This window comes from Macaca mulatta, chromosome 6 (genome assembly GCF_049350105.2).
Source record: "Macaca mulatta isolate MMU2019108-1 chromosome 6, T2T-MMU8v2.0, whole genome shotgun sequence".
NCBI lineage: Eukaryota > Metazoa > Chordata > Mammalia > Primates > Cercopithecidae > Macaca > Macaca mulatta.
This window is the reverse complement of record NC_133411.1, coordinates 94,672,158-94,696,995: the sequence shown is the minus strand read 5'-3', so window position 1 is coordinate 94,696,995 and position 24,838 is coordinate 94,672,158. Positions and strand designations below refer to the sequence as shown.

General features: G+C 36.8%; 1 protein-coding gene and 1 long non-coding RNA gene across 7 annotated transcripts in view; one reads left to right on the top strand and one right to left on the bottom strand.

The window, feature by feature from the left end:
* Positions 1 to 6,366: 6,366 nt before the first annotated feature.
* LOC106998831 (uncharacterized) lies at positions 6,367 to 9,788 on the bottom strand. Its single transcript, XR_013418416.1, has 3 exons — positions 9,630 to 9,788; positions 9,164 to 9,262; positions 6,367 to 6,837 (listed from the first exon to the last, which is right to left on the bottom strand). It is a non-coding gene; the product is annotated as an uncharacterized LOC106998831 (long non-coding RNA).
* Positions 9,789 to 9,849: 61 nt separating this feature from the next.
* Positions 9,850 to 24,838, top strand: part of TMEM161B (transmembrane protein 161B) — a 73,827-nt gene continuing 58,838 nt past the window's right edge. For all 6 annotated transcript variants that reach the window (XM_001085376.5, XM_028849564.2, XM_078004963.1 and 3 more), the window contains exon 1: positions 9,850 to 9,984. In XM_001085376.5, coding sequence (XP_001085376.2) covers positions 9,982 to 9,984 — 3 coding nt within the window. In that variant the 5' untranslated portion in view covers positions 9,850 to 9,981. The remainder of the gene's footprint in view (positions 9,985 to 24,838) is intronic.

Genomic DNA, 24,838 nt, shown 5'->3' with positions numbered 1-24,838 from the left:
GCCTGGACTAAAACGCACAGAGAGGACCAAATGGAAAGAAGCTTGTGGGACATTCAAGCTTCTATAGGCAGAAAGCAGGCAGAACTGTAAACAAGAAAAAGAAAGGGTGACTGAGTAGGTCCAAGATCCCAGAAAGCAGAACTAAGAGAATTCTAGCCTTGAAACTTGACCAAGGAGCTACCACTGTGCCCAGGTGGGTTTCAGAATTTCCGTGAACCTATGTACCTCCAATGTTCCCTCTTTTTAAATATACATGTCCACATTTATTATTTGATTCATTTTCTATTACATGTGGAAGCAGAGACTATGTCTTTAGTGTATGGGTCTTCACATAAAAAAGAACTCTTCTTGAGGAGCTGTACTTAAGTGCACCTATGAGTGGCATCCACAATTGGAACTGATTTAGATTCTAGACTTTGAACTAATGGTGTAATAAGATGAGAGCTTTGGAGAGCTTTTGGAGGGGATGAATATATTTTGCAAATCAAGAACTATCAATCATTGGGGCCAAATTGTGACAGCCAGCTTCCCAGTATTCATGCTCTTGTGTAATCTCCTCCCATATATTGTCAGGGAAATGTCTGTGTGACTAACAGTATAAAGTAGAAGTAATGGTTTATCACTGAGTGATCACGGTTTCTCTCTTGGATCACCTGTTCTGAAGAAAGCCAGCTGCCACATTGTGAGAAAACAAGGCAGCTCTAGGAATGAGCCCTCTAGGAAGTGGATCCTCTAACACCAGTCAAACTTTCAGACTACAGCCCAGCCAACATCTTGACTGCAAATTCATGAGACCCTGTGCCAGAATATATGGCTGAGACACCCATGGATCCCAAATCCTAAGAAAGTATATAAATATTTTTAGATTTAAGCTAGGGTGATTTGTTATACAGTAAGATAACTAATGCAAGTTCACAGGCTGCTTCATATTGAACTAAGTCTCTTGCAATCTACAGTTTTCTCCACTTGTCCTTCTCCCTCTCCCTTTCTCCTGCAACATATTTGTTGAAATTAATTTGTCCCAATATTCTCCAAAATTGGATTTTTCATTTATATTTTCCATTCCAAAATATTACGTTGCGGTAGGTCTCATTGGCTTAAGGTTTTATTGGTGTTTATATTTCCTGCAAATTGGATGGATCTAAATACCTGATTAGTATCAGGGTCAAATTTTTGATAAGATTTTAAAATCAGTAGTGGTGTTTTTCCATTAAGAAGCATATAATGTTTTCTTGTCATGTTAGCAGCTGTTGAAATGCAATAAATAAATCCATGTGTTCATTAGGAATTTCAAAATGGCAATTTTCTATCACTCCTCCATTTATTAGCTGGAATACGTGTATAAAGAGAACCCTCCCCTCCTCTACTATGTGGTTACCTACAGTTCACATAGAAAAGGCAGGACAAATGCCTACTAAAAAAAAAAAAAAAAACTGGTTTTCAAAATAATGAATTGATGCAACAGCATCTTCTACTGTTGACCAACTAAACGCTGTTTTACAATCATTACGTACTCATAGATTTAAAGATGCTTGATATGTTCCAATCAATTGGCATTTACTGTCCTTATTGACACTCAAATGGTCTCATCTATGGCCAGAAGGATGCTTTTCAGTTGTCTCCTGAGTCCATTTGATATGACACCCTCATAGTCTATAATAGCTTCCTTGCTATCTAGCTCAACGCCAGGCTCATCTTGTACATTTCCTGTGCATGACTGAAATTAACCGCTATTCCAAGGGATTATGGAGTCTTTTGAACAGGGGTTTTTAACTTTAACGTTTTGGACATACACATTTCCCTTTATACATATTACATTTCCCTACCATAAGATCATAAAAATATTTTGCAATCTTTCTTTTGAAGGTTTAATATGTTTTCCTTTCACACTTACATCTTAGTCACCTGAAACTACTTTTTCTGTATGGTGTTAGGTAGGGAGGACCAACTTCATTTTTCCCCCTATGAATATCCAGCATCATTTACTGAAATGCTCTAGCTTTTCCTGCTGGTACGCAATGCCATCTCTGCCATAAGTCAAGATTCCTTACAATCAGGATTCCTTATAAATCAATTTTTCCATCTCTAAGCAGTATTACAATATCCTAATTACTATGGTTTTAACAGATTTATTGAGGTACAATTCACATACCAATTTACTCATTTAAAGTGCACAACTGAATTCATTTATCTACAGAAACGTGCAACTACACATTTTAGAACTTTATTGCCTCAAAAAGAAACCGCACCCTTTAGCTATCACTACCTTGGGCCCCCATCACCCCAAACTTTGCAAGCCCTAAACAACCACAATCTATTGTCTCAATACATTTCCTACTTTATACATTTTATTTAAATGGAATCATACGTGGTCTTTTGTGACTGGCTTCATTTCAGCATGCTTTCAAGGTTTATCCACATTCCAGCAGGTATTAGTACTTCATTCCTTTTGCGGCCAAATATATCCCATTATATAAATACGTCACTTTTTGAGTATCTTTTCATGGATAAACATTTTATCTTTTGATGGCTATTTGAGTTGTTTTTATGTTTTTGCTGTTATGAATATCTACAAGTCAATTCCATCTTAAATTTGCTTCTGGAATATCCTGAATTCTGCTCTTTGTCATAGAGACTTTAGAATCAGTTTGTCAAGCTCCTTGATAAACTCATTTGGGATTTCTATTGCAATTATCTTCATTGTGTAGGGGAGCATTGCCATCTTAACTCGAGTCTTTTAATAATTGAATACAGCAATTTTAAAATTAGATATTTTTAAATGTCTGCCAATAGTTTTGTAATTTTCTACAGAGGTCTTCTATACCTTTTGTTAATTACCTATAGATAATTTATATTTTCAAAGCAATATAGTAAATGGTATGTTACAAAAATCATTTTCTAACAGTTCGTTTCTGCTGGAGAGAAATGCAATTCACTTTTGTATATTGATAGTCCTATCAGTCTGTTTTCACACTGCTATACATACTGAAGACTAATTTATAAAGAAAAGGGGTTTAATTGGCTCATGGTTCTGCAAGCTGTACAGGAAGCACAGTGGCTTCTGCTTCTGAGGCAGCTTCAGGAAGCTTCCAATCATGGTGGAAGGCAAAGGGGGAATAAGAGCAAGAGACGGGGAGAGCTACCACACAATTCTAAATTACCAGATCTCCTGAGAACTATTTTAGTCCTCAGAACTATTTAGCACCAAGAGGATGGTACTAAACCACTAATGAGAAACCTATTCCCATGATCCAATCTCCCACCAGGCCTCACCTCCAACATTGGGGATTACAATTCAACATGAGATTTGGGTAGGGACACAGATCCACACCATATCAATAGTATATTCAGAATCCTTGCAAAGCTCTTAAATAATTTATCTGTAGACTAAGTTATGTTTATTTCCAATTTTTAATCTTTTATTTTTCTTGCCTTATAATGCTGGCTAGGATCTCCAACATAGCACCTGTTCCTGATTCTAATGGACTGCTTCAAATACTTCATCTTAAAATATTGTTGCTGTAGTTTTATTAGCTTAAGGAAGTTCTACACAATTCTAATTTGCCCAAAGGTTTATCCATGTCTGTTAATTTTTGCAAATAGTTTTCTTTTCCTGCATCTGTTTAGATAGCCAGATACTTTTTCTAATCTTTTAATAAAATACATTCCTGGGTTAAATCCAACCTGATCGTGTTTTATTGTCTTGTCTTAAAAACAAATTTTCTGAGGTCTGTTTTATTCAGGATTTTTGTCTTTGTGAATATGACAGGGTTCTAATTCTTACTGCCCTTATCAAATCATTACTGCCCTAATAAAATCATTTTATTAGGCTTCTGTGACCTTGATGTTAAATTTGATAAGGGCAGTAAGGGCTAATTCCACAGTATATAAGTGGAATATACTATGTATGGAAGTAGAATATACTGTGGAATGGTTTGTGTAAAATTGAAATGATCTGTCCTTTGAAGGTTTCACAAAAGTCTCTGGGCATCATGATTTCTTACATCAACATCCCACCATTTATATTTTCCATTACTTGTTAGCTTTTGAAAAGTTACATTTTTCTGGAACTGTCTACTTCATTGATATTTTCCCATTATAAAGTTGTTCGTAATTTCTCACCAATCTCTACAGCATTTGTAACAATGTCCCCATTTTCACTTCTAATATTTATTTATTTATTTACTTTTTCCAAGAGACAAAGGTCTCATTATGTTGCCCAGGCTAGTCTCACATTCCTGGCCTCAAGGGATGCTCCTGCCTTGGCCTCCCAACGTGCTGAAATTACAGACGTGAGCTACCACACTCAGCTTGGACAAAATATAAAACAAACATCTGAGAGCGTTAGAGACAATAAAGTATTCAGAAGGAAAAAACAGAGTTGTTGAATCCAGCATTTATATTAGCTTTTCCTCTGGAGTATCTTCTGATTCCTGAGATGATGGCTGAAAAGTTGAACAGAGTTTCTCACCCATAGAATTAAAAAGACAAAAACTGAAGTTTAGGGCCTGGTCTGGTAAACTCTGCATGCTTGGGTTAGAACTTTAGAGGTCTATATTCTGAGAGAAAGTATGAACAGTAAGTAGACCTGCCTATATTCTAATTGTCTCTATCACTAACTGGATTAAGATGATCTTGGATTACTAGTGTCCAAAGGTCTTGCCAGGAGACATGAATTCTTTCTTTAGAAAACACCATCATATTGGACTTCAAAGTATAGTTTCCCCATAAACAATTCAATCAAAACAATTCTGACATTCAATTAAAGCATAGCCTAAACCAAGTTTTATATATTTATAATGTTTATAAAATAAATAATATAAAATAACATAAAAATAAGGGACATAAAAACAAGAAAATGTGATAACAACAAGAAAAGTGTCAGATAATAGCAGACACCATAGTTATTAGATACAGGTTTTAAAGTAATTATGATTAGTATGTTTGAGAAAATAAAAGATGAGATATTGGGTAAACAACTGGAAACAATAAAACAGAATCAAGTAGAAATGTTTGAACTGATAACCAAAAATATAACTAAAATAAATGCTTCAAGAGAGATTTTTTTTTTTTAACAGATTAGAGACTACTAAAAGAAAATAGTGAACTGAAAGTTAAGAAGAAATATCCAGGATGAAACAGATAGGAAAATAAATGGATACAAGGGACAAAGTGAACTCTCAAATACACATGTAAGGGGAATATCAAAAGAAGAGGAGAAAGGAGAGTGAAGGCAGAAGCAATGTCTGATGAAACATACCTAAGAATTTTCTCAAACAGCCTAAGGACATCACATCCAGATTCAAGAAACATTACAAATCTCAAAGAGGGAAAAACACACACACACACACACACACACACACACACACACAAACAAACACAAAACACATGTGGGCACATCAAACTTAAGACAAACCTCTTAAAAGTAGCCATTCAAAAAAAGAGATTATACTGTGGCATATACTTTGAAGAGAAAAAAACAAAATGGACATCATGTCTCAGAGGACATAATGGAAACCAGAAGGAATAAAATATATCTCCAAAATGATAAAATAGCTGCTAATTCAGCAAAAAGGTTCTTAAAAAATAAAAGTAAAATAAGACAGTTTCAGGACAGAAAATCTGAATGGAATTGCTACCAGTAGACAGTCAAAGAAATATGAAAGTACGTCCTTCAAGAAGAAAAAAGATCTTAGATGGAAGCTCAGAATCCAGGAACCACAAAACACAAGAGAAAAAGTTAATGTTTGGGAAATGTAAATTCATACTGTATAAAAAAAAGTCTTGAGAATTTAGGAAATACATATCAAGAATATATAATGTATATAACATGAGGTAGGGCAGTAAATGAAGTTGATGTGTTCTCAGGTCCTTTCATTGTCCCGGAAGAAGTATAATACCAAATTATCTTAAAGATGATAAACCAAGGTTCCATGTTTTAATACCTGAGGTGAACAGTAAAAAGATACTAAAAGATACCTGTCAAGCTTATGAGGTAGAAAAAATGGAATAATTAAAAATAATCTAAAAGGTCTATATCCATACCACCCTGAATATGCTTGTTCTCATCTGATCTGGGAAGCTAAGTAAGGTTGGGGCTGATTGGCACTTGGATGAGAGTCTGCCTGGGAATATCAGGTGCTATGGCCTAAGGAAAAAAAAAAAATCAAAAAAGCAAAAGAGAGAAAATGAAAATAGGAGAGGCGGGACAGATAAAATAAGAATAATGACAAACTTAAATCCAAATATGTTAGTAATTATGTAACATGTAAGCAGACTCTTTACTCCAATTAACAAATTACCAAAGTAGATTTAAAAATATATATTATCACTCTTTGCATTAAAACCAAACTACCATAAACTGGGTGACTTAAACAACAGAAATTTATTTCTCACAGTTCTGGAGGCTGGGCAGTTAGAGAAGAGTGCCAGCATGGTTGGCACAAATCAGGCCCTCTTCCTGATTTGTAGTTGTCTGTTTTCTTGCTGTGTCCTCACATGGTGAAGAGCAAAGAAAGAGGGGAAGCAAGCTGTCTAGTGTCTCTTGTTGTAAAGGCACTAATTCCATGGAGGGCTTCGCCCTCATTATTTAATCACCCCCCAAAGGCCCCATCTACTAATATCATGTCATTGGAGATTAGGGTTTCAATATAAGAATTTTGGTGTGGAGGGAGAGGGGACACAAACATGCAGTCTATAAAATGCTTTTTAATTTTTTGAGACAGGATCTTGCTCTGTGGCCCAGGCTGGAGTGCAGTGGCATGATCTTGATTTACTGCAATGTCTACCTCTTGGGTCCAAGTGATCCTTCCACCTCAGCCTCCTGAGTAGCTGGAACTGTGGGCACACACCATCACACTCAGGTAATTTTTAAATTTTTTTAGAGAAGAGGTCTCTCTATATTGCCTAGGCTAGTCTCTAACTCTTGTGCTCTAGTGATCCTCCCGCCTCAGCCTCCCAAAGTGCTGCAATAACAGGAGTGAGCCACTGTGCCCAGCCTAAAATGCTGTTTTAACTTAGACAATAAACATTTCCATTAGAAAGACTAGTCTAATGACTCTTTAAGAGCTAGATAAAATTCCACTAAGCATATATAACAATTGATCAATCTTATTGTATGTAAGACTGCAACAAACTTTTTACCATTATAGGTATGACTACAAATAAGTATTTGTCATAAAGCATTTTAAGGGCAATTTAAATGAAGTAACTTTTACAACATTCACTTAAATGATATTTCTTAAGGGGAAGGCGGGAAAACAAAACAAGGTCCCAGCCTTGGAGGAATTTATAGTCTAATTAGGAGAACAGTATACATTAGGGAAAAAAAAATTACAATGAAAGCATACGACACTTATACTTCTTCAGAAACAGCAGAAATTTCTTAGCAGAAAAACTAATCAGAACATGTTGCAAAAAATATGGACTGAACTATGAAAAAGTGATATATCTTAATGGTTGAAAGAGTTCCAGGTCAGTGTGGGTATCATAACTTTTTGTTGGTCTTGAAAGCATTTGAGAACAGTTCTCACTCAGGATATTTCAACTCATCACAAAGCCCAAATGGTAAGCAACCAAGACTTTTCTCAAAGATTATGCTCCTAATTCCCTTGCTGAAACTACTGAATTTCTTTTCATCTCCATCATCTATCTTTTCTTCCCTTTCATAACCGTGCCCTTTCTTTATATCTTCGTCAAAGACACCCACCTATTTTAAATAATGGAAACAGGAAAATTATTTTACTTCAAGGCAGGCAACCAACAGATAATATTATTATTCTACAAAATAAAAAAGACTGGGTGGCACTTCCTTAAAACATATATCCATTTTAATCATTAAATAGCATTACTTATATTACAGATTTTTCACATGTAATTGAGAGAACTGTGTGAAATAGAACATTAAAGGATAGTAATCAAGTTATTTATCAACTTGATTAAATAAGGAACATTGAACTCCATGATCTATTAAAAATGATAAGCAGATAATCAAAACTACGATTTCTTTTTATGGTTTTACTCTGGCAGGAATGGATTCCATTCTGATAGTAATCCCAGTTTTACTGTCACATAGAAGATACTTTGTGAACTTCAATGACTGCCAGGTTTAGGACAGATATTAAGAACCACAGTGTCAGAAATGAAAGAATACAATTTCACAGAATGTGTTGTTTCTGACAGGTTGATAGCCACTTACCTTCTCCATCTTTTCTTCCTCATGGATAGCAGCTACTTCCCACAGATACACCAACAGACAATTCCAGCCCCTCTCTACCACACTTACCAGTTGCAAGTGCCCTGTGGCTTGTCTATTTACAACCCTGTCCCTACACAGCAGAAGCGGAACCCTTCAGGAAGTTCTGGATTCATCCTCAGCAGGATCTGTTTCACAAACTATTCTCCAGTCTCACCTCCCCTCCAGCTATTCTGTCAGTACTTACGATTCCTAGATCTTCTTTAATTGTCACGCTGTTCGTCCCCCCACAAAGCCAAATTTAAACAACAAAACCCTCATACACTCAGTCTGTGTCCCTTTCCTGACATAAAGCAACTGACCCTGTGCATGCTTCTTTTGGATGGCTGAGAACTCCGATTCCTTTGGGTCATATACAGCTTGGATACCATACCCTCCAGGTACTCTGATAAGGAGGGTGAAATTTAGTATCTATACACCTGCCTACTCAACCTTCTTAACTTCCCTCAAAACTTCCTAGTTTCCCTTCCCAATTCCAACTTTATAAAAAACGTCACACTATGGCACAAAGTGAATTCATGGATGAAATTACTAACAGCTACAATTTAAGTAAGGATCCCCAAGTCGTGAGACAAATTTCTGGGTTGAAAGTGCTCTGTATATCCATTTCAAGCCTGCCTCCAGTACGACGTCTCATTATAATCAAATAAAAAGGCAGAAAAAGTTGACTGGAATAGAGTTTGGGAAAAACACAAAATTAAAAGGTGTATGAGAGTTTCACTTATTTGCATCTGATATAGATATATATCAGATAGAAAAAGAAAACCCCTCATACATTCAGTCTGTATCCCCTTTCCTGACATAAAGCAACTGGCCCTGTGCATGCTTCTTTTGGATGGCTGAGAACCCCGATATATCGATACATATCTGTCTATATCATAGATATAGATCACAGATACAGACAGATACCTATATGGAAAACGTCCATATTGGAACGTATTAAACAGGCAGAATTTTCTTCCTGGTTTCTCTGCTCTTGGTAGATGTTCTTCCGACTTCAATTGCCACCTGTGAATAGTGAAGAAACTTCTCACTATGAGATTCCATTGCCCTGAGGGAGGGAGAGCTACGGTACCCACTAAAGCAGGGAACAGAAGCAACTGAGGGGCAGGTCTGCGGAAATGAGGATATGCTAATAAGGGACCGAGTCGGGAAAGCTAGAGGGTAAAAAGAGGGCGTCAGTTAAGCTGAGACAAAACGACGGCCAAACGCGGTCTTGACACTCTAAATCACCTGGGTCTGGAGTCGACTCCCTTCGCGCACCCTCACTCCCAATCCCGGACCCCTCCCGCCCCTCTCCCGCTCCCCACACCAACGTGTGCCTCCGTCACCTCTCAGACAGTGGATGCGTTCCTGCTGAAACCACCCAACCTACCTCAGGGTCCTCGCAAGCGCAGCCACTGCGCTCCGCCCGCCGACGTACCTGTGCTGCGCCTGCGCCTCCTCCGCGCTCTCAAGGTCAGCACCGCCCCCAGCCCATAACCTGGCACCCACGGAAGTTGCTTTAGAGGACGTCCTGCGTATCTTCACCTCTGCGTGGCGTGGGGTCGACGGCGCTCTGGAGAAGGGAGGAACTTCCTGTCCCGCGCGCGCACAACTTCCGGCAGAGCCGGAAGACCCTCTCTTTCGCTGTTTGAGAGGCTCCCGGCTCAAGGACCGGGAGGTGAGAGGTTTGGGACTGTCCCGGGGACTCCGGGGTGTCTGGTCCACGACCTATCCTAGGCGCCATGGTGAGTTCTTCTGTGAGAGCAGGAGTGACAACGGTGGGGCGAAAAGGGTGGGGAGGTCAGTCCTGTAAAAAGAGCCATCAGGTGCTCTGCTCAGAATGGAGTGAGTTGAGACGTTGGGATGAGCTGCTGGGCAGGACCCACCACCTGTCCTAGAGTGTCTGAGCCCCTGAGGAAGCAGCGTTACGCCTGCCTGGCTGGGAAACTAGCGGGCCGGAGGTAGGGGCGTATCTGTCAGGGAGTATGGACTGGGTAGCCTGCCTGTTAATGGCCCATTTACTGTGTATGGCCTGTGGCGCCAGGTGATCCCAGAGTTGACCTTGCCGGGTCAATCACCTCTCCTGCGCCCCCTTCCCCAGCCGCAGAACAGTGGCCAAGAACTTCGGATCTTAGAAATGCGTTTAGCCTCTCCAGGTGGACACAACGGGTCTCCTTCTTGTACAGGATCAACACCTGTCATTTAAAGAAACGGCAGTCCCCTTATTCTTTACACTTAGCCATTTCATAATTGAAAAGGGTGTCAAATAGAAAACCCGAATTAGTAAGGACAGACTTTATTCGAAAGGAATATTGCAAGGGTGTGGAGGAGGTTGAAGGAACTGTTGCAGTAGGGAGAAGGACCATAAGATTTGCATGCCCCTTAAAGATTAGGCAGAAAGGGTTTGTCTTTTATAGGGAGGGGTAAATAAGACGTCAGGAATTGGGTGAAAAGGTGGGTATGATCCGACAGTAACCAGATAATGTTTTACCCTGAGCCCATCTATTCTGAGGAGGAGCTGTTAAGAGAGGTTTGTATATGTTGTTTCAGACTGGGGAAGGACAAAATTCAGGTACCCCACGGAAGAGAATCTTGAAGTTTGGCTAAGAAGTACTTTGTTCCGATTGATCTGTGGGACAGGTACTTCAGCAAGTCATTTACGGAGCAAAGGATGGGAATTAGAAGGGTCTGGTTATGGCCTTGTTTTAGGTAAACAAGGGGTAAGGGGGGTATGGATCGACCCTTAGGCTTATCTGAGTTCTACAGGAAAGGTGATTCTTTGCAGCAAGCCAATTTCTCAGAACACACACAGGGGCAAGGGGTTTCTTACCCTTTGCAGTTTTTCCAAGATCACAGGGCTCTGGTGAAGTTCATTATTGTCATTTTCTTCACTGTATACAAGATTTCAGACCCTCGCCTGCAGAGGCGTCTGTCCTGGAATTTAACTTCAGTTTGCTGTGTATTTTCAGGGCCAAATATTGCCAACGAACGTTATTGTGTGTGGTGATTGGCTTTTGAATGACTTAGAAACTTAACAGAGTGTAGAACAAAGATCTTCAAAATAATGTAGTTCCTGGTCCACTTTAACAGATAACCTATCTCTTTAAAGTGGTTTTTGTTTTGTTTTGTTTTGTTTTGTTTTTGTTTTTGTTTTTGTTTTTACCTCAGTGGATAATATGGTTTTTATTGAGTTGTTTTTCTTTTGTATCAGTGAAATCAGACAAGGATAGGGAACACAGAACTGGGAGGAACCAAAGCCTAGTAATCACTCTTCCATCCCCAGTTTTACAGAAGAAAGAATCTGGAGTCTAGAAATTGACAGTGATTTATCTAAAGCAACAGTAGTTTGGCAGTCTGGACTAAAACTCATATTTTCATTTTTAAAATTTTAGATTAACTTTTGACTTTTTGGTCTGAAAAGTTGAAGATAAAGTATAATTAAAATACTTAAACTCATCGTAGTCACAGAAAAGCTGAATGTGAGCTTGTTCTCAGTGTTTTGGAATACTAGAAGTAGAACCCTTCTTATCCTGTCAGTTCAGAAGAGGTAGTTAATGTTTGGAACTAATGTAATCTTACGCTGTTTTTCTGAATGCCATTTTAGAGCTAACTAGTTGGCTCTCTTCCTTCTGGAATTGCTTATATTTCTGAGTTAATTATCTTGGCTGAGTTTTATCTTTCCCAGCTATGAAATTGATAATGTCTGTATATGCAAGTGTGGTTAATGCTTGGAATTTTTCAAAAGAAAGAGTTTAACCATTAAATGAAGTGAACATGGGCTGAATTTATTGAGGATTCAGCTCGTTGAAATCAGAACTTGTTTTGCATTGCTGGGGCCTAATGATATTACGGAAAGAACATTAGTATTGAGCCCAGAGGACCCAGATTCTGCTCATTGTTAGTTATATAGATTTGGAAAAGTCACTCAATTTTGATAAGAGTTCCAAATTCCTCCCAGATAAGAGAAGTGGGACTTGATGGGTACTAAAGCACCTTCTTACATTTGTGATTCCGTAACTACTCAGAACATTTTTCAGGATAGTTATGTGTTTCAGATTAAATAAAAGTCTGATTTCCACTGTTTTGTTTCCATGCCATTTTGGTTTAAGTTTGATTTCCTTTATCATTCTCTTTTTCATTTTTTTCATAAGTCACATAGATAATACTTGGAATCTATGTGTGTTTGGCCAAGTCTTTCACTACTATCTTAAATACTGCTCCAGAATGGAACGCAACTCTTGGCATGTTTTGATTTAATTCTTGTTTTAATTAATGATAAACTAATTCTGTGCTCTCATTCTCTGACACATTATGTAAACCAAAACTCAATGGATACCTGTGTCTATAACAAGGTTTTTGTATTATGAATACAGGAGAATAGGATTATGATACAGACAAAATACTGAACCCACGCTTAATTTTTATGCTTTCAAGTTGTGAAGACAAGTCTATGGGAAATTTCCTAATGGAATAAAGCCATTTGCTCTATTGCACTTTCCTTTTTGAAAATTACAGACCAACTTTGATCAAATAGAAATCTTTCTACCATTCAAGCTAATTTGTGGGAGATAGGTAGATTAGAGCTAGCTCCTGGAATTGCAGATATCATGGCTTGCATTTGTGTATCATCCTGTAGTAACTTACTGCTGGAATTGAACAATGGTTTGTGGGCAGGTGTGGGAGAGGGGGCCGTGGGGAGGTTGTAAACCTTTGCCATAATCAAGTGGATTTAATGAGAAGTTTTCTTTTTGAGGGTAGTGGAGGGGAGTGTTGGGAAGAGTGTAGTAAATGCTATAAGAGAAACACATATAATAGTCTCAAAGAGTACAGCGGAAATAAATTCTAACTGAGAGCAGGTTGGGTCACGTAGTAGGTCACAGGTTCCCAACCCCTGGGACTGTGGACTCCTACTGGTCCATGGCCTGTTAGGAACTGGGCACAGCAGGAGGTGAGTGGTGGGCAAGTGAGTATTAATGCCTGAGGTCCATCTCCTGTCAGATCAGTGGTAGCGTGATATTCTCATAGGAGCGCAAACCCTGTTGTGAACTGTGCACGCGAGGGATATGGGTTGGATGACCCTTATGAGAATCTAATGCGAGGGATATGGGTTGGATGACCCTTATGAGAATCTAATGCCTGATGATCTGAGGTGGAACAATTTCATCCCGAAACCATCCTCCCTCCACACTGCCCCCACCATGTGTGAAAAAATTTGTCTTCCATGAAACTGATTCCTGACGCCAAAAAGGTTGGGGACTGCTGTAGTAGGTGACTTCAACTGAGTTTTTAAAGTGGGTTAATATACTAGTTTTCAAGCTTGAGTTTGCGTAGGAATCATCTGTACTACTTTATAAAAACACTTCTCTGGGCTCATAATTTGTGGTAGCATGAAGTTTTAGAATTGTATTTTTAAATTTTTTAAAAATTTTTACTTTAAGTTCTGGGATATATGAGCAGAACATGCAGGTTTGTTACATAGTTATAAATGTGCCATGGTGGTTTGCTGCATTTATCAACCCATCATCTATGTTTTAAACTCTGGATGCATTAGGTGTTTGTCCTGATGCTCTCCCTCCCCTTGCCCCCAACCCCCTGACAGGCCCCGGTGTGTGATGTTTCCCACTCTGTGTCCATGTATTCGCATTGTTTAACTCCCACTTATGAGTGAGAACATGGTTTGGTTTTCTGTTCCTGTGTTAGTTTGCTGAGAATGATGGCTTTAAGCTTCATCCATGTCCCTGCAAAGGGCTTAAACTCATTTTTTTTATGGCTGCATAGTATTCCATGGAGTATATGTGCCACATTTTTGTGATCTAGTCTACCATTGATGGGCATTTCAGTTGGTTCCAAGTCTTTGCTATTGTAAATAGTGCTGCAATAAACATATGTGTGCATGTATCTTTAGAGTAGAATGATTTATAGTCCTTTGGATATATACCCAGTAATGGGATTGCTGGGTCAAATGTTATTTCTGGTTCTAGATCCTTGAGAAATCGCCACACTGTCTTCCACAATGGTTGAACTAATTTACCCTCCCACCAGTAGTGTAAAAGCGTTCCTGTTTCTCCACAGTCTCGCCAGCATCTGTTGTTTGCTGACTTTTAAAATAATTGTCATTCTCACTGGCACAAGATGGTATCTCATTGTGGTTTTGATTTGTATTTCTCTGATGACCAATGATGATGACCTTTTTTTTCGTATTTCTTGGCCACATAAATGTCTTCTTTTGAGAAGTGTCTGTTTATATCCTTTGCCCACTTTTTGATGGGGAGTTGTTTTTTTCTTGTAAATTTGTTTGTTTCTCGTAGATTCTGTATATTAGAATTGCATTTTTAATAAGTTCTGCAATTAAGTTTTTTTTTTTTTTTTTAATCCTTACTCTAGTACTGGATGCAGTTCAGAGTTAAATTGGTGGACCTTAAACCCCTACTAGAGAGAAATGCAAGTATAAGAGACTTTGATGGAAATACTGGAGGTCCTTTTGCTAGCTCAGTGGTAATTTGACATGTACAGTTTGAAGGATGGATTCGGTCAGGTATTAGCAGTTAACTACTAAGGTTAACTTTTAGGTTTAAAACATTCAGGTTTCTTCTCAGTTCTCTGACTTTATTTTCTTCTGACTGCTTTCCTTCACTACTTTCTTACTACAGAGGCCTAGTTGAAATAATGTTATAGACTGACTTTTCTCTTGGTTAGTATTTGATTGGTTCAAGGTTGGTTTTTAAGATTAGTTGATACTTTGGGCTTTGATCCACTTAAAAAAAAAAATGGTTTCTTTTGTTTTCTCTGGGACAAAAGCCTAAAGTGCATTAAGTTGATTTCAGAAAATCAGAAGATATTCTAAAGATATTCATTTCTAAGAGAGAAGTTATTATTTTCTTACTGTCGTTAACATGGTTTTGCCCATGTTAATAAGAATGAATACAGCTTGTCTCAAAGGAACTTTTTAGAAATAAACTTAAGTATAAACTGCCTTTCTACTCTTTGTATACCACTTACCTTTGAGTTAGAGAAAAAAAGAAATCCTTACAGTCATGGTGAAATGAATATTCTCTTGACTTCGAAATGACTGTACCTTTTGTTTCACCAAACTTTAAAAAAAGTTCTTAAATCATTCATTTGTTATGTATTCACCATCTGTATGCCAGGCACTGTTCTTGGCAACAGGGATATAACTGCTTAAAAGCAGAGACAGTCTCGACCCTCATTTATTGGGAGAGGCTGATGATAATCTCATGATGAAATGAGCATGTAATATGTCAGTCGTGATACATTTAACAAAGATAGAGTAAGGGGATAGAAAATACCTGTTTTAGATAGGGCATGTAGGGAAAGCTTCAATGAGGAGGTGACATTGTGGCAAATTTGGATGCATAGATATTCAGCCCATGTGACTGGTACCTATGCGTACATATTTATTAACTGCTCCTGAAAAATTATTGTAGTGCAGTGTATCTAAAAATCAAGCACAAAGCTCATACTGTTTTCAATTGTATAAATCTTTCCATAAATTTATTTACTGTCAACTTTCCAAACAGTAAACAGAAAAATAATAGAAGTGTGTGTTTTTAAAGATAATAATCGATTATGTGAAATTTCATGTAATATATTTTATTTTTGTGTCACATTAAAATTTTTTTGCAGACTTTTTTTTTTTTTTTTTTTGAGATGGAGTCTCACGCTGTTGCCCAGGCTGGAGTGCAGTGGCGCGATCTCGGCTCACTGCAAGCTCCGCCTCCCGGGTTCCCGCCATTCTCCTGCCTCAGCCTCCTGAGTAGCTGGGACTACAGGCGCCCGCCTCCGCGCCCGGCTAATTTTTTGTATTTTTAGTAGAGACGGGGTTTCACTGTGGTCTCGATCTCCTGACCTTGTGATCCGCCCGCCTCGGCCTCCCAAAGTGCTGGGATTACAGGCTTGAGCCACCGCGCCCGGCCTTGCAGACTTTTTAAAGAGTAGTTTTAGGTTCACAGCAATTTTAAGAGGAAGATACAAGAGATTTCCTAGATATTCCCTGCTCCCACATATGCATGTCCTCTACTATTATCAACATCCTTCTCCAGACTGGTAAATTTCTTACAACTGATGAATCTATATTGACACGCCATAATTGCCCAAAGTCCATAGTGTACTTTGGGGTTCATTCTTGGTGTTGTACATTCTATGGGTTTGGATATAGTTGGAATCTTACAGTATGTAGACTTTTCAGATTGACTTCTTTCACTTGGGAATATGCATTTAAGGTTCCTCTCTGTCTTTTCATGGCTTAATAGTCCATTTCTTTATAGGGTTTAATAATATTCCATTGTCTGATGTACCACAGTTTATTCACCTACTGAGGGATATCTTGGTTGCTTCCAGATTTTGGCAATTATGAATAAAGTTGATATAAACATCTATGTACAGTTTTTTGTGTGGACAAAAGTTTTCAGCTCCTTTGGGTAAAAACCAGCAAGTGCAATTACTGGACGATATGGTAGGACTGTAAGGAACCACAAACTGTCTTCCATAGAGGTTATATCATTTTGCATTACTACCATCAATGGATCAGCGTTTCCATTGCTCTACATTCTTGCCAGCATTCGGTGTTGTCAGTGTTCTGGATTTTGGCCATTCTAATAAGTGTGTAATGGTATTTCCTTATTTTAATTTGTATTTTCCTAATGACATGATGTGGAACATCTTTTCATTTTTTTACTTTCTGTCTGTATGTGTTTGGCAAGGTGTCTTTTAAGGTCTTTGATGCATTTTTTAAATAAGGTTGTTTTCTTGTTGAATTTAATTAAGAGTTGGTTATATTTTGTATAACAGTCCTTATCAGATATGTCTTTTGCAAATATTTTCCGCTGGTCTGGTTTGCTTTCTCATTTCCTTGGCATTGTCTTTTACAGAGCAGATTTTAATTGTAATGAAGTACAGCTTATCAGCTCTTTCTTTCATGGATCATGCCTTTGGTTTTTTGTCTAAAAAGTTGTTGCCTTGTCCACAGCCATCTATGTTATCTAACAGGACTTTTATAACTTTGAGTTTTACATTTAGGTCTATGTTCTATTTGAGTTAACTTTTGTGAAGAGTGTAAGGTGTGCGTCTAGAGTCTTTTTTTTTTTTTTTTTTTTTTTTTTTTTTTGCACATGAATGTCTAGTTGTTTCAGTACCATTTGTTGAAATTTTTTTTTTTTTTCCCCTCCATTGTATTGCCTGTGTCCTTTTGTCAAAGATCATTTGACTATATGTGGGTCTATTTCTGACCCCTCTATTCTATTCTGTTGATCTGTTTATTTCTTCTTCCATCCATAACAGAGTCTTTATTATTCTAGCTTTCTAGTGAATCTTGAAGTTGGTTCATGTCAGTCCTCCAGCTTTGTTCTTCAGTATTGTGTTGGCTCTTCTGGGTCTTTTGCCTCTTCAAATAAACTTTAGAACATTTCTTTTTCTTTTTCGTTTTTCTTCTTCTTCTTCTTCTTTTTTTTTTTTTTTTTTTTTTTTTTTGATATCCTTAAAGTAACTTGCTTGGATTTTGATTGTCATTGCATTGAATCTGTAGATTAAGTTGAGAAGGACTGCCTCCTTGGTAATATCCTTTTCATGAACATGGAATATCTCTCCATTTATTTAGTTCTTTGATTTCAGTCATCAGAGTTTTGTAGTTTTCTTCATAGAGATCTTGGCAGATTTTATTAGATTTATCCATTAGTATTCATTTTTTTCTGGGTGCTAATGTAAGTAGTATTTTTAATTTCAAATTCCACTTGTTCATTGCTAGTATGTAGGAAAGTGATTGACTTGTATATTAACTTTGTATCCTGCATCCTTGCTATAATTGCTTATTAGTTCCAGGATATGCCACCTATTTTTAGTCTTTTAAGTTATTGCAGTTCTTAGAGAATACAATTACAACTCACTTATCCAATGATTTTTATGTTCACATCTTTTAATTGTATAAAACAGGCATAGTAGTTCTGTTGTTAAAGTAGGTTAAATATCTTTTGCGTTTTGGCTATAAACTATAAGATTTAGAAAACCTAAAACAGTTTAAACTTTTGCTACTTTGATACTGAGACTTGGGATCTTAGTATCTTATTTTATATTAAAAACATTCTTAATCATTATGAAAATCGATGTGTGTGAGGTGTGCTGGCAAGCACCTGTAGTTCCAGCTACTTGGGAGGCTGAGGTAAATAGATCACTTGAGCCCAGGAGTTTGAGATTGCAGTGAGCTGTAATCATGCTGCTGCGCTCCAGCCAGAGAAACAGAGTGAGACCCTGTTATAAAACACAAAACAAAAACTAAAAATGACTATTTGAAAAGTAAAAATAAATACATGGCATTAAAAGTGTGCTTGAACTAGAATTCTATGATTTTTATAGTTTGATTCAAGTTTCTGTGATTCTGATTGTGTAAATTTGGAAATACTGTTGATGAACATTTAGCTGAATGTACATTATAGGATACAAAGAGAGGAATATTCAGTTTCTATGAAATTCGAGAAGGGTTTCGTAAAGAAAAGTTTGGATAAGACTTTTAAGGGTGAGTAGCAATATGTCTGGTGGGTAAGAAATTAAATTTTACTTTTCCTCAATAACGATAGCAGCTGCATTTATTTTGCATTTAATATTTACCACGTATTATTCTACATTCCACTTATATTGACTCATTTACATCTTTATGAAGTAGTTAAATTCTGTTTTTTTAAACCTCTGTCTTACAGATATAGAAATGGAGGCACAGCAAGATTAGATTAACTTGTCTAAAATCACACAGCTAGTGATGACAGAATTTGACTTTTAACCCAGGCTTCTTGTCCATTGTGTTGTTGTGCCAGTCTGACTATTGTTTATCTTGAGTAAGATTCAACTTATGAAAAGATTGAATTTCACAAGTTCAATCTTGTGTTTGAAATGCAAAAACATTTTCCTATAGAAATCATAATTAGTAATGATATTTTTAGAAAATGTTTCCCAAACCTAGTTAATACATAATATATCTCTATAATATTCAAGCAATTAATCATATCCAGCATAGCAGTACTGATTGACATTTCTAACTAGGTGTCAAACATATGTGCCACTGCTGCAGTAAGTCACAAGATTCTTTCATATTTCTTCTGCCTTAACTGCATCCACTTAAGGCACTGCTTTACACCAAAGCTTTAATTTCTCTTAGGCCTGAAGATGCACTTCTAGTAACACTGATGAGTTGAAGAGCAATTTGAGAAATTGGGGATGAGAAGTTCTCCTGAACTTGAATTTCTTATACGTGTAAGCATTTAGTGAGTTGCACTTGTTCCAAGCCTATCTCACAGTTATCCCAGTTCTTTTCCTGAGGACTCTTCTTTCCACTTGGGCTATTTGCAACTAGAACTTTCTTTCTTCTTCAGGTTGCAAAGAAGAATGTAATGTTGTAGAGTACCTTGCCTTTCCTTCCATACATTCAGCAGACATAGTTCCTTTAAGGGATTTTACTGCTAGGAGAATTTCATAGGTCATATTCCCATGTTACTGCTTCACAGGTGTTTACTAATTTACTTGCTTATCACAGAAATCCTCTAGGGGAAAAAGAGACAATAATGATGGTATGTTCTAGTAAATTTTTGGAAGTAGAGAGGTTCGGATTGTGAAGAGGAGATGAGATAAATAGTAAGTGGCACTGCAGAGAGAAAGAGAGATTTTTCTCTACTGGTAGAAGTGGCTGATGAAGAAGGAACTTCAACAAGCTGTTCTGCTCCATGTTATAAATATATGATTATAGACTGCCAACAGTTAATGCCGTGAGTACTTGATACCATACGGCTATGGCTGTTTTTAAAGTAAGATTAATACTTTTATCTTTGTGATAAGTAATTAGAAGCCCTTTGAAATACTAATCTAAATTATTTGTTTATATAGCTATCTTATGTCTGCCCTTTACACAGCGCTTAGCTGATTTTTGTTATCTTTTACCTGGTGATTGCCACCATTTGCCCCAATGCACTGAACCATTTAGAAAAAGCAATGTCATAGTTTCCAGCTTTCTTTTTCTAAAAGAAAAAGTCATACAGCAAGGTTCTGTTACTGAAGCCAAGACTTCATTACCTTTACTATTATGGAGTATTTTTATTATTTCTGGAGATTTGGGGCCTTTTTACAATGAACATAAATGATCAAATTCTTACGGTTTATGGGGATATGTATTTAAGTGTTCGTGTTCCATAACTAGAACCATTTGTTTCTGCATTCACCCTTGGTCAAGAGAGAAAGCATGACATTTTTTCCTTGAAAGATTTGTTTTTATTGATGGTTAAATTTATTACTAGAATTTTACTTATGTTTAAATTAATGCTTACTTCCTCCTTCCTCCCTTCCTCTGAGAAGATTAATTAACATCAGGACAATGAAGCTTCATTGTATCAGTTATTACTAGACAGTTTAGTTGTTTGGGTAGGATATTGCATGTCGAATGTAACGGTCTTTTCTTATCACAGTCTTTAAGAAAAAGTAGAAAAGAGCCCGGATAACGGGAATTAAAAATAATTACCAACAAAATATGTTTTCTAGTCAGTAGGGACAGATAAGCAAGCTTTAAAAACATTCATTGTACTGCAGGTCATAACTTTAATTGAGGCATTTAGTTCTTGATGATTCAAACTATTTTCTAATTTGATTTCAACTAACATTTACTGAATGCTTATTCTTGATTTTAATAGAGAGCTTCCCACTTAATCATTCTTATCAGAAGTGTTTAATGTCATCATAGTTCTTTCTCTTGATAACCACTAAAAAGAAAACGTTTGGATTATAAAGAAAATGAATCATTTAAAAAGAGAGAATTGGCCACGTATCTGAGAGAGAGATTTTTTTTTAAACTATAGAACTGTTGGCATTCACAGGTCTTTCCTGAGAGAAATACCCACAAACTACTAATTGAGGTGAATATAATGGGTGGTGGGCTAGGTGTACTCCTTTAATTTGGAACTCGGATTTCCTTTCAGGTCTTATAAATATTAGCTCATTTAATCTTTATGAGAAAGAATTATTCCTTGCCATTAGCAATAATTACACAGGCTTTTTTTGTGGTTTAGAAATGTTAAATCTGTGAATGCCAGTGATTAATTGTGTATTTAGCTAAAATATTGCAATCATAGACAATATGATCTGTTTGGTATTTTGGAGATCATTTGCCAGCCTTGTCATTTTGTAGATAAGGAATGAATCCCAGGGAGAGCTTTTCTAATTGCTGTGTAGCTAGTTATTGACAGAACTACTTCGATCCTAGCGTGTTTAATTATTTAATGCATTAAAAATATTTACAATGAATGCATTTACCTAACAGTTAACATTAGGGGTACACATTAAATTTTCTTGGCTTTTGTGTATGGCTTAAAATTTAGTTCAGCTGAAATTTTTATATTAAATTTGTTTAATGAAGCTTTATCAGTGCACTTTGAGCAAAGTTTTGCTTTTTAGTTTGTTTAAAGGAAAAATTTTGTTTGTTTGTTTGTTTGTTTTTTGAGACAAATTCTCGCTCTGTTGCCCAGGCTGGAGTGCAGTGGTGTGATCTCGGCTCACTGCAACCTGCGCCTCCTGGGTTCAAGTGATTCTTGCGATTCTCGTGCCTCAGTCTCCCGCATAGCTGGGATTACAGGCTGTCGCTGCTACTCCTGGCTAATTTTCGTATTTTTACTAGTGAGGAGGTTTCACCATGTTGGCCAGTCTGGTCTGGAATTCCTGACCTCGAGTGATCTGCCTGACTCAGGCTTCCAAAACCCTGAGATTACAGGCCTTAGCCACAGCACCTGGCCTTAAAAGGAAAGTATTGTAACACAAAGCTATTGCATTAAACTGAGAAGATTGTCTTGTAAAAACAGATATACTCCTTCCTTTGAGAAAGGAGAAAGCACAATATATTGTATGTAGAAAGCACAATTTATTATCTTTTAAAGTTAATAATTTTCCTTATGCTAAAGCTTAGTGTGTGACACACAGTAGGAACCTGAATGCAGTGAAGAACAGTGGGAAAAATTTATGTTTTATCCATTTATTTTATCAAAAGGTAAAGATTTATTCAACTTGTGTTGAATATCTGTCATCTCCCACCATCCTGGGAGTGGAGGCTGAAGAAATGAGATGAATGCCATTTTAGAGGGGGAGAGATCCTTAAATTAGTGGTCACAATTGAGCATGATACAGGTTATTTTGGAGTTATGCAAATGTTCTTTAGTAGAAGTTGGAAAATCAACGAACGTTTTATAGTGCACATGAATGTTGAAGACTGAGTAGCAGTTGGTCTAAACAAGCTGATTTGTACATGTCAAGCATGTCTTTTCATTAATTGATTTTGGCTAATGACTTCTTTGAATATATACCTGTAGAGATATTTTCTATAATGTTAGAAAATACTCTTAAAGAAGAGTGGCAGAATTTAGGAAGCTTTCTTCCATTGAACCTTTTATTTGTTACTTTTTAGTACTATAGTGAAACATTTATGCATGTCTTGGCTAGAGATGAAGTGGGTTGTTAATATGTTTAAGAATATTTTCTTCCTTGTCAACATTTTAATGAATATGGCATTGCTTTATATGAGATATTCATTATTTATTCAACCTCTTTTAACGGTGGAAAGTTATATTTTAAAATAAACAATTTAATTTGAACACCAATATGTTAAAATGGTTTATGTCTTATGTTTAATTAGAATGTCTTCTATTCTTATGAAAAAGTATCTTTTTCCTTGCCTTCTTTGTTGTTGGTCTTCCATTTGCCTTATCATTTGTACTACGGAAAATGTCTTTTTATTTCTAAATTTAATCAAAATCTGATAAATGATTTTGTATCATCATCTTTATCCGAAAGTCTAGAGCTAGTATTTTTTAAGATAGTTACGTCAAGTTCACACATTCTACTGTTATAGTTCTAATCTTTAAAAAATTTAGAATGTATCTAGGCATTGAGGATTTATGCTTTTTGACCTTTGAAAGGACATTAAATTTCTTGTTTTTCTGATTTAGAAAATGGCAAAAAAAAATATGCTTTCACTTCTTAGGGAAATTAAAAATGTATTTTATGCTGTAAAACTAATATTAGTGCTGACAAACCCAATTAATTCTGTAAACAATTACATTTGGAAATTTATCTGAGTTCAAATTATAGTTGTTGACAATTACGTTTTATATGTAATTCTAGTTGTAATATTAAGGTGAACTATATGAAATTGCCATTTTGTAGGTCAAGACAATTAAGTATTAGCAATTTCATAGGATTCAACCAATAAATGTATATTAGATATCAATAGGTGATCTTATTCTTTAGCTGCTTTTCTACCAAATCTTTCTGTTCTTTCATTTCATATTTAGTATAGCCCCCTACCCCCAGTTTTTACTTCCAGTCCAGTTTACGGTCTGTAAGGGCTGCAGGTATGTTAGAAAACCAGTAAAGGCCACGATAGTGGGATACTAGAGAAGCTTTATGGGAAGGAAGTCTGGTGGTCTCTTCATGATTGTTTTATGGTGCTTTTATCAGCTTTGGCATTATATGGGAGAATTTCTCTTCTGGATTAAATATAGACAATCTTCAGATGTACTAAAGAACCTATTGGAAATAACCATCTTCAAAAACCCAGTTTGGGTCCATCAGTTGCACATACTTTCATCACACTTTTCTTCTCAAGTTTCTAGACCTCTTAGTCATATTGCCAGAGTGGTAATCCTGGTTTTTTATCTTATGACATGACATTTTTTTCCTCCTTTGAAGACCCTGATCTTGGTGTGGTTGTTCTTCAAGTTTTTCTTTCAAACTTTGTCCATTTTGGTGCTGTCTTTGGTTCTTTTGATTACACACTTAATCATCCTGGATTTTCCTATTCTTGTAACCTGTATAAGGTCCCATGATAATCAATCTTTTTTTCCCCCCCTTAAATTTTTTTTTATGGATACAGAGGGTCTCACTTTGTCAGGCTGGAGTACAGTGGTGCGCTCATGGCTCACTGCAATCTCAACCTACTGGGCTCAAGTGATTCACCTCAGCCTTCTGAATAGCTGGGATTACAAGCACATGCCACCATACCCAGCTAGTTTTTTCGTTTTTATTTCTGGTAAAGGGGTGTTTTGCTATGTTGCTCAGGCTGGTCTTGAACTTCTTCCCTCAAGTAATCCTCCTGCCTTGGCCTTCCAAAGTGTTGAGATTGTGGACATGAGCCACCACATCCTGCTAAATAAATCATTTTTCTGATGCTTTTACCTAATATGCTGAATCGTGCAGATTTGCAGGTGCTTGACAATCATTCAATCAATTCTATATTCCTCTTTTGTCAAAATTTTCACAAATTTTAGCTGTCCCTTCTTCCCCTCCTTTCTTTTACAGCTCAACTCCTTACCCCATGGTGATTCTTAGGAGATGATCTGAGAATTTTGAATTTTGAAATAATCTATAATAAGTTATTAAGATAGCTTCCTATCTGCTGGAAGGTAGGAGATCTAGAACCTTGACCTGGTTTTTCCACTACCCTGATCAAATTCATATAAACTGTGAGACCTCTGTTTTCAGAATTAATACATCTCCATACCTATTTGTGCTTTCAATTCAGTAGTATGTATGAGATCTTGTAATAGATAAACTTCTTTATGTTTT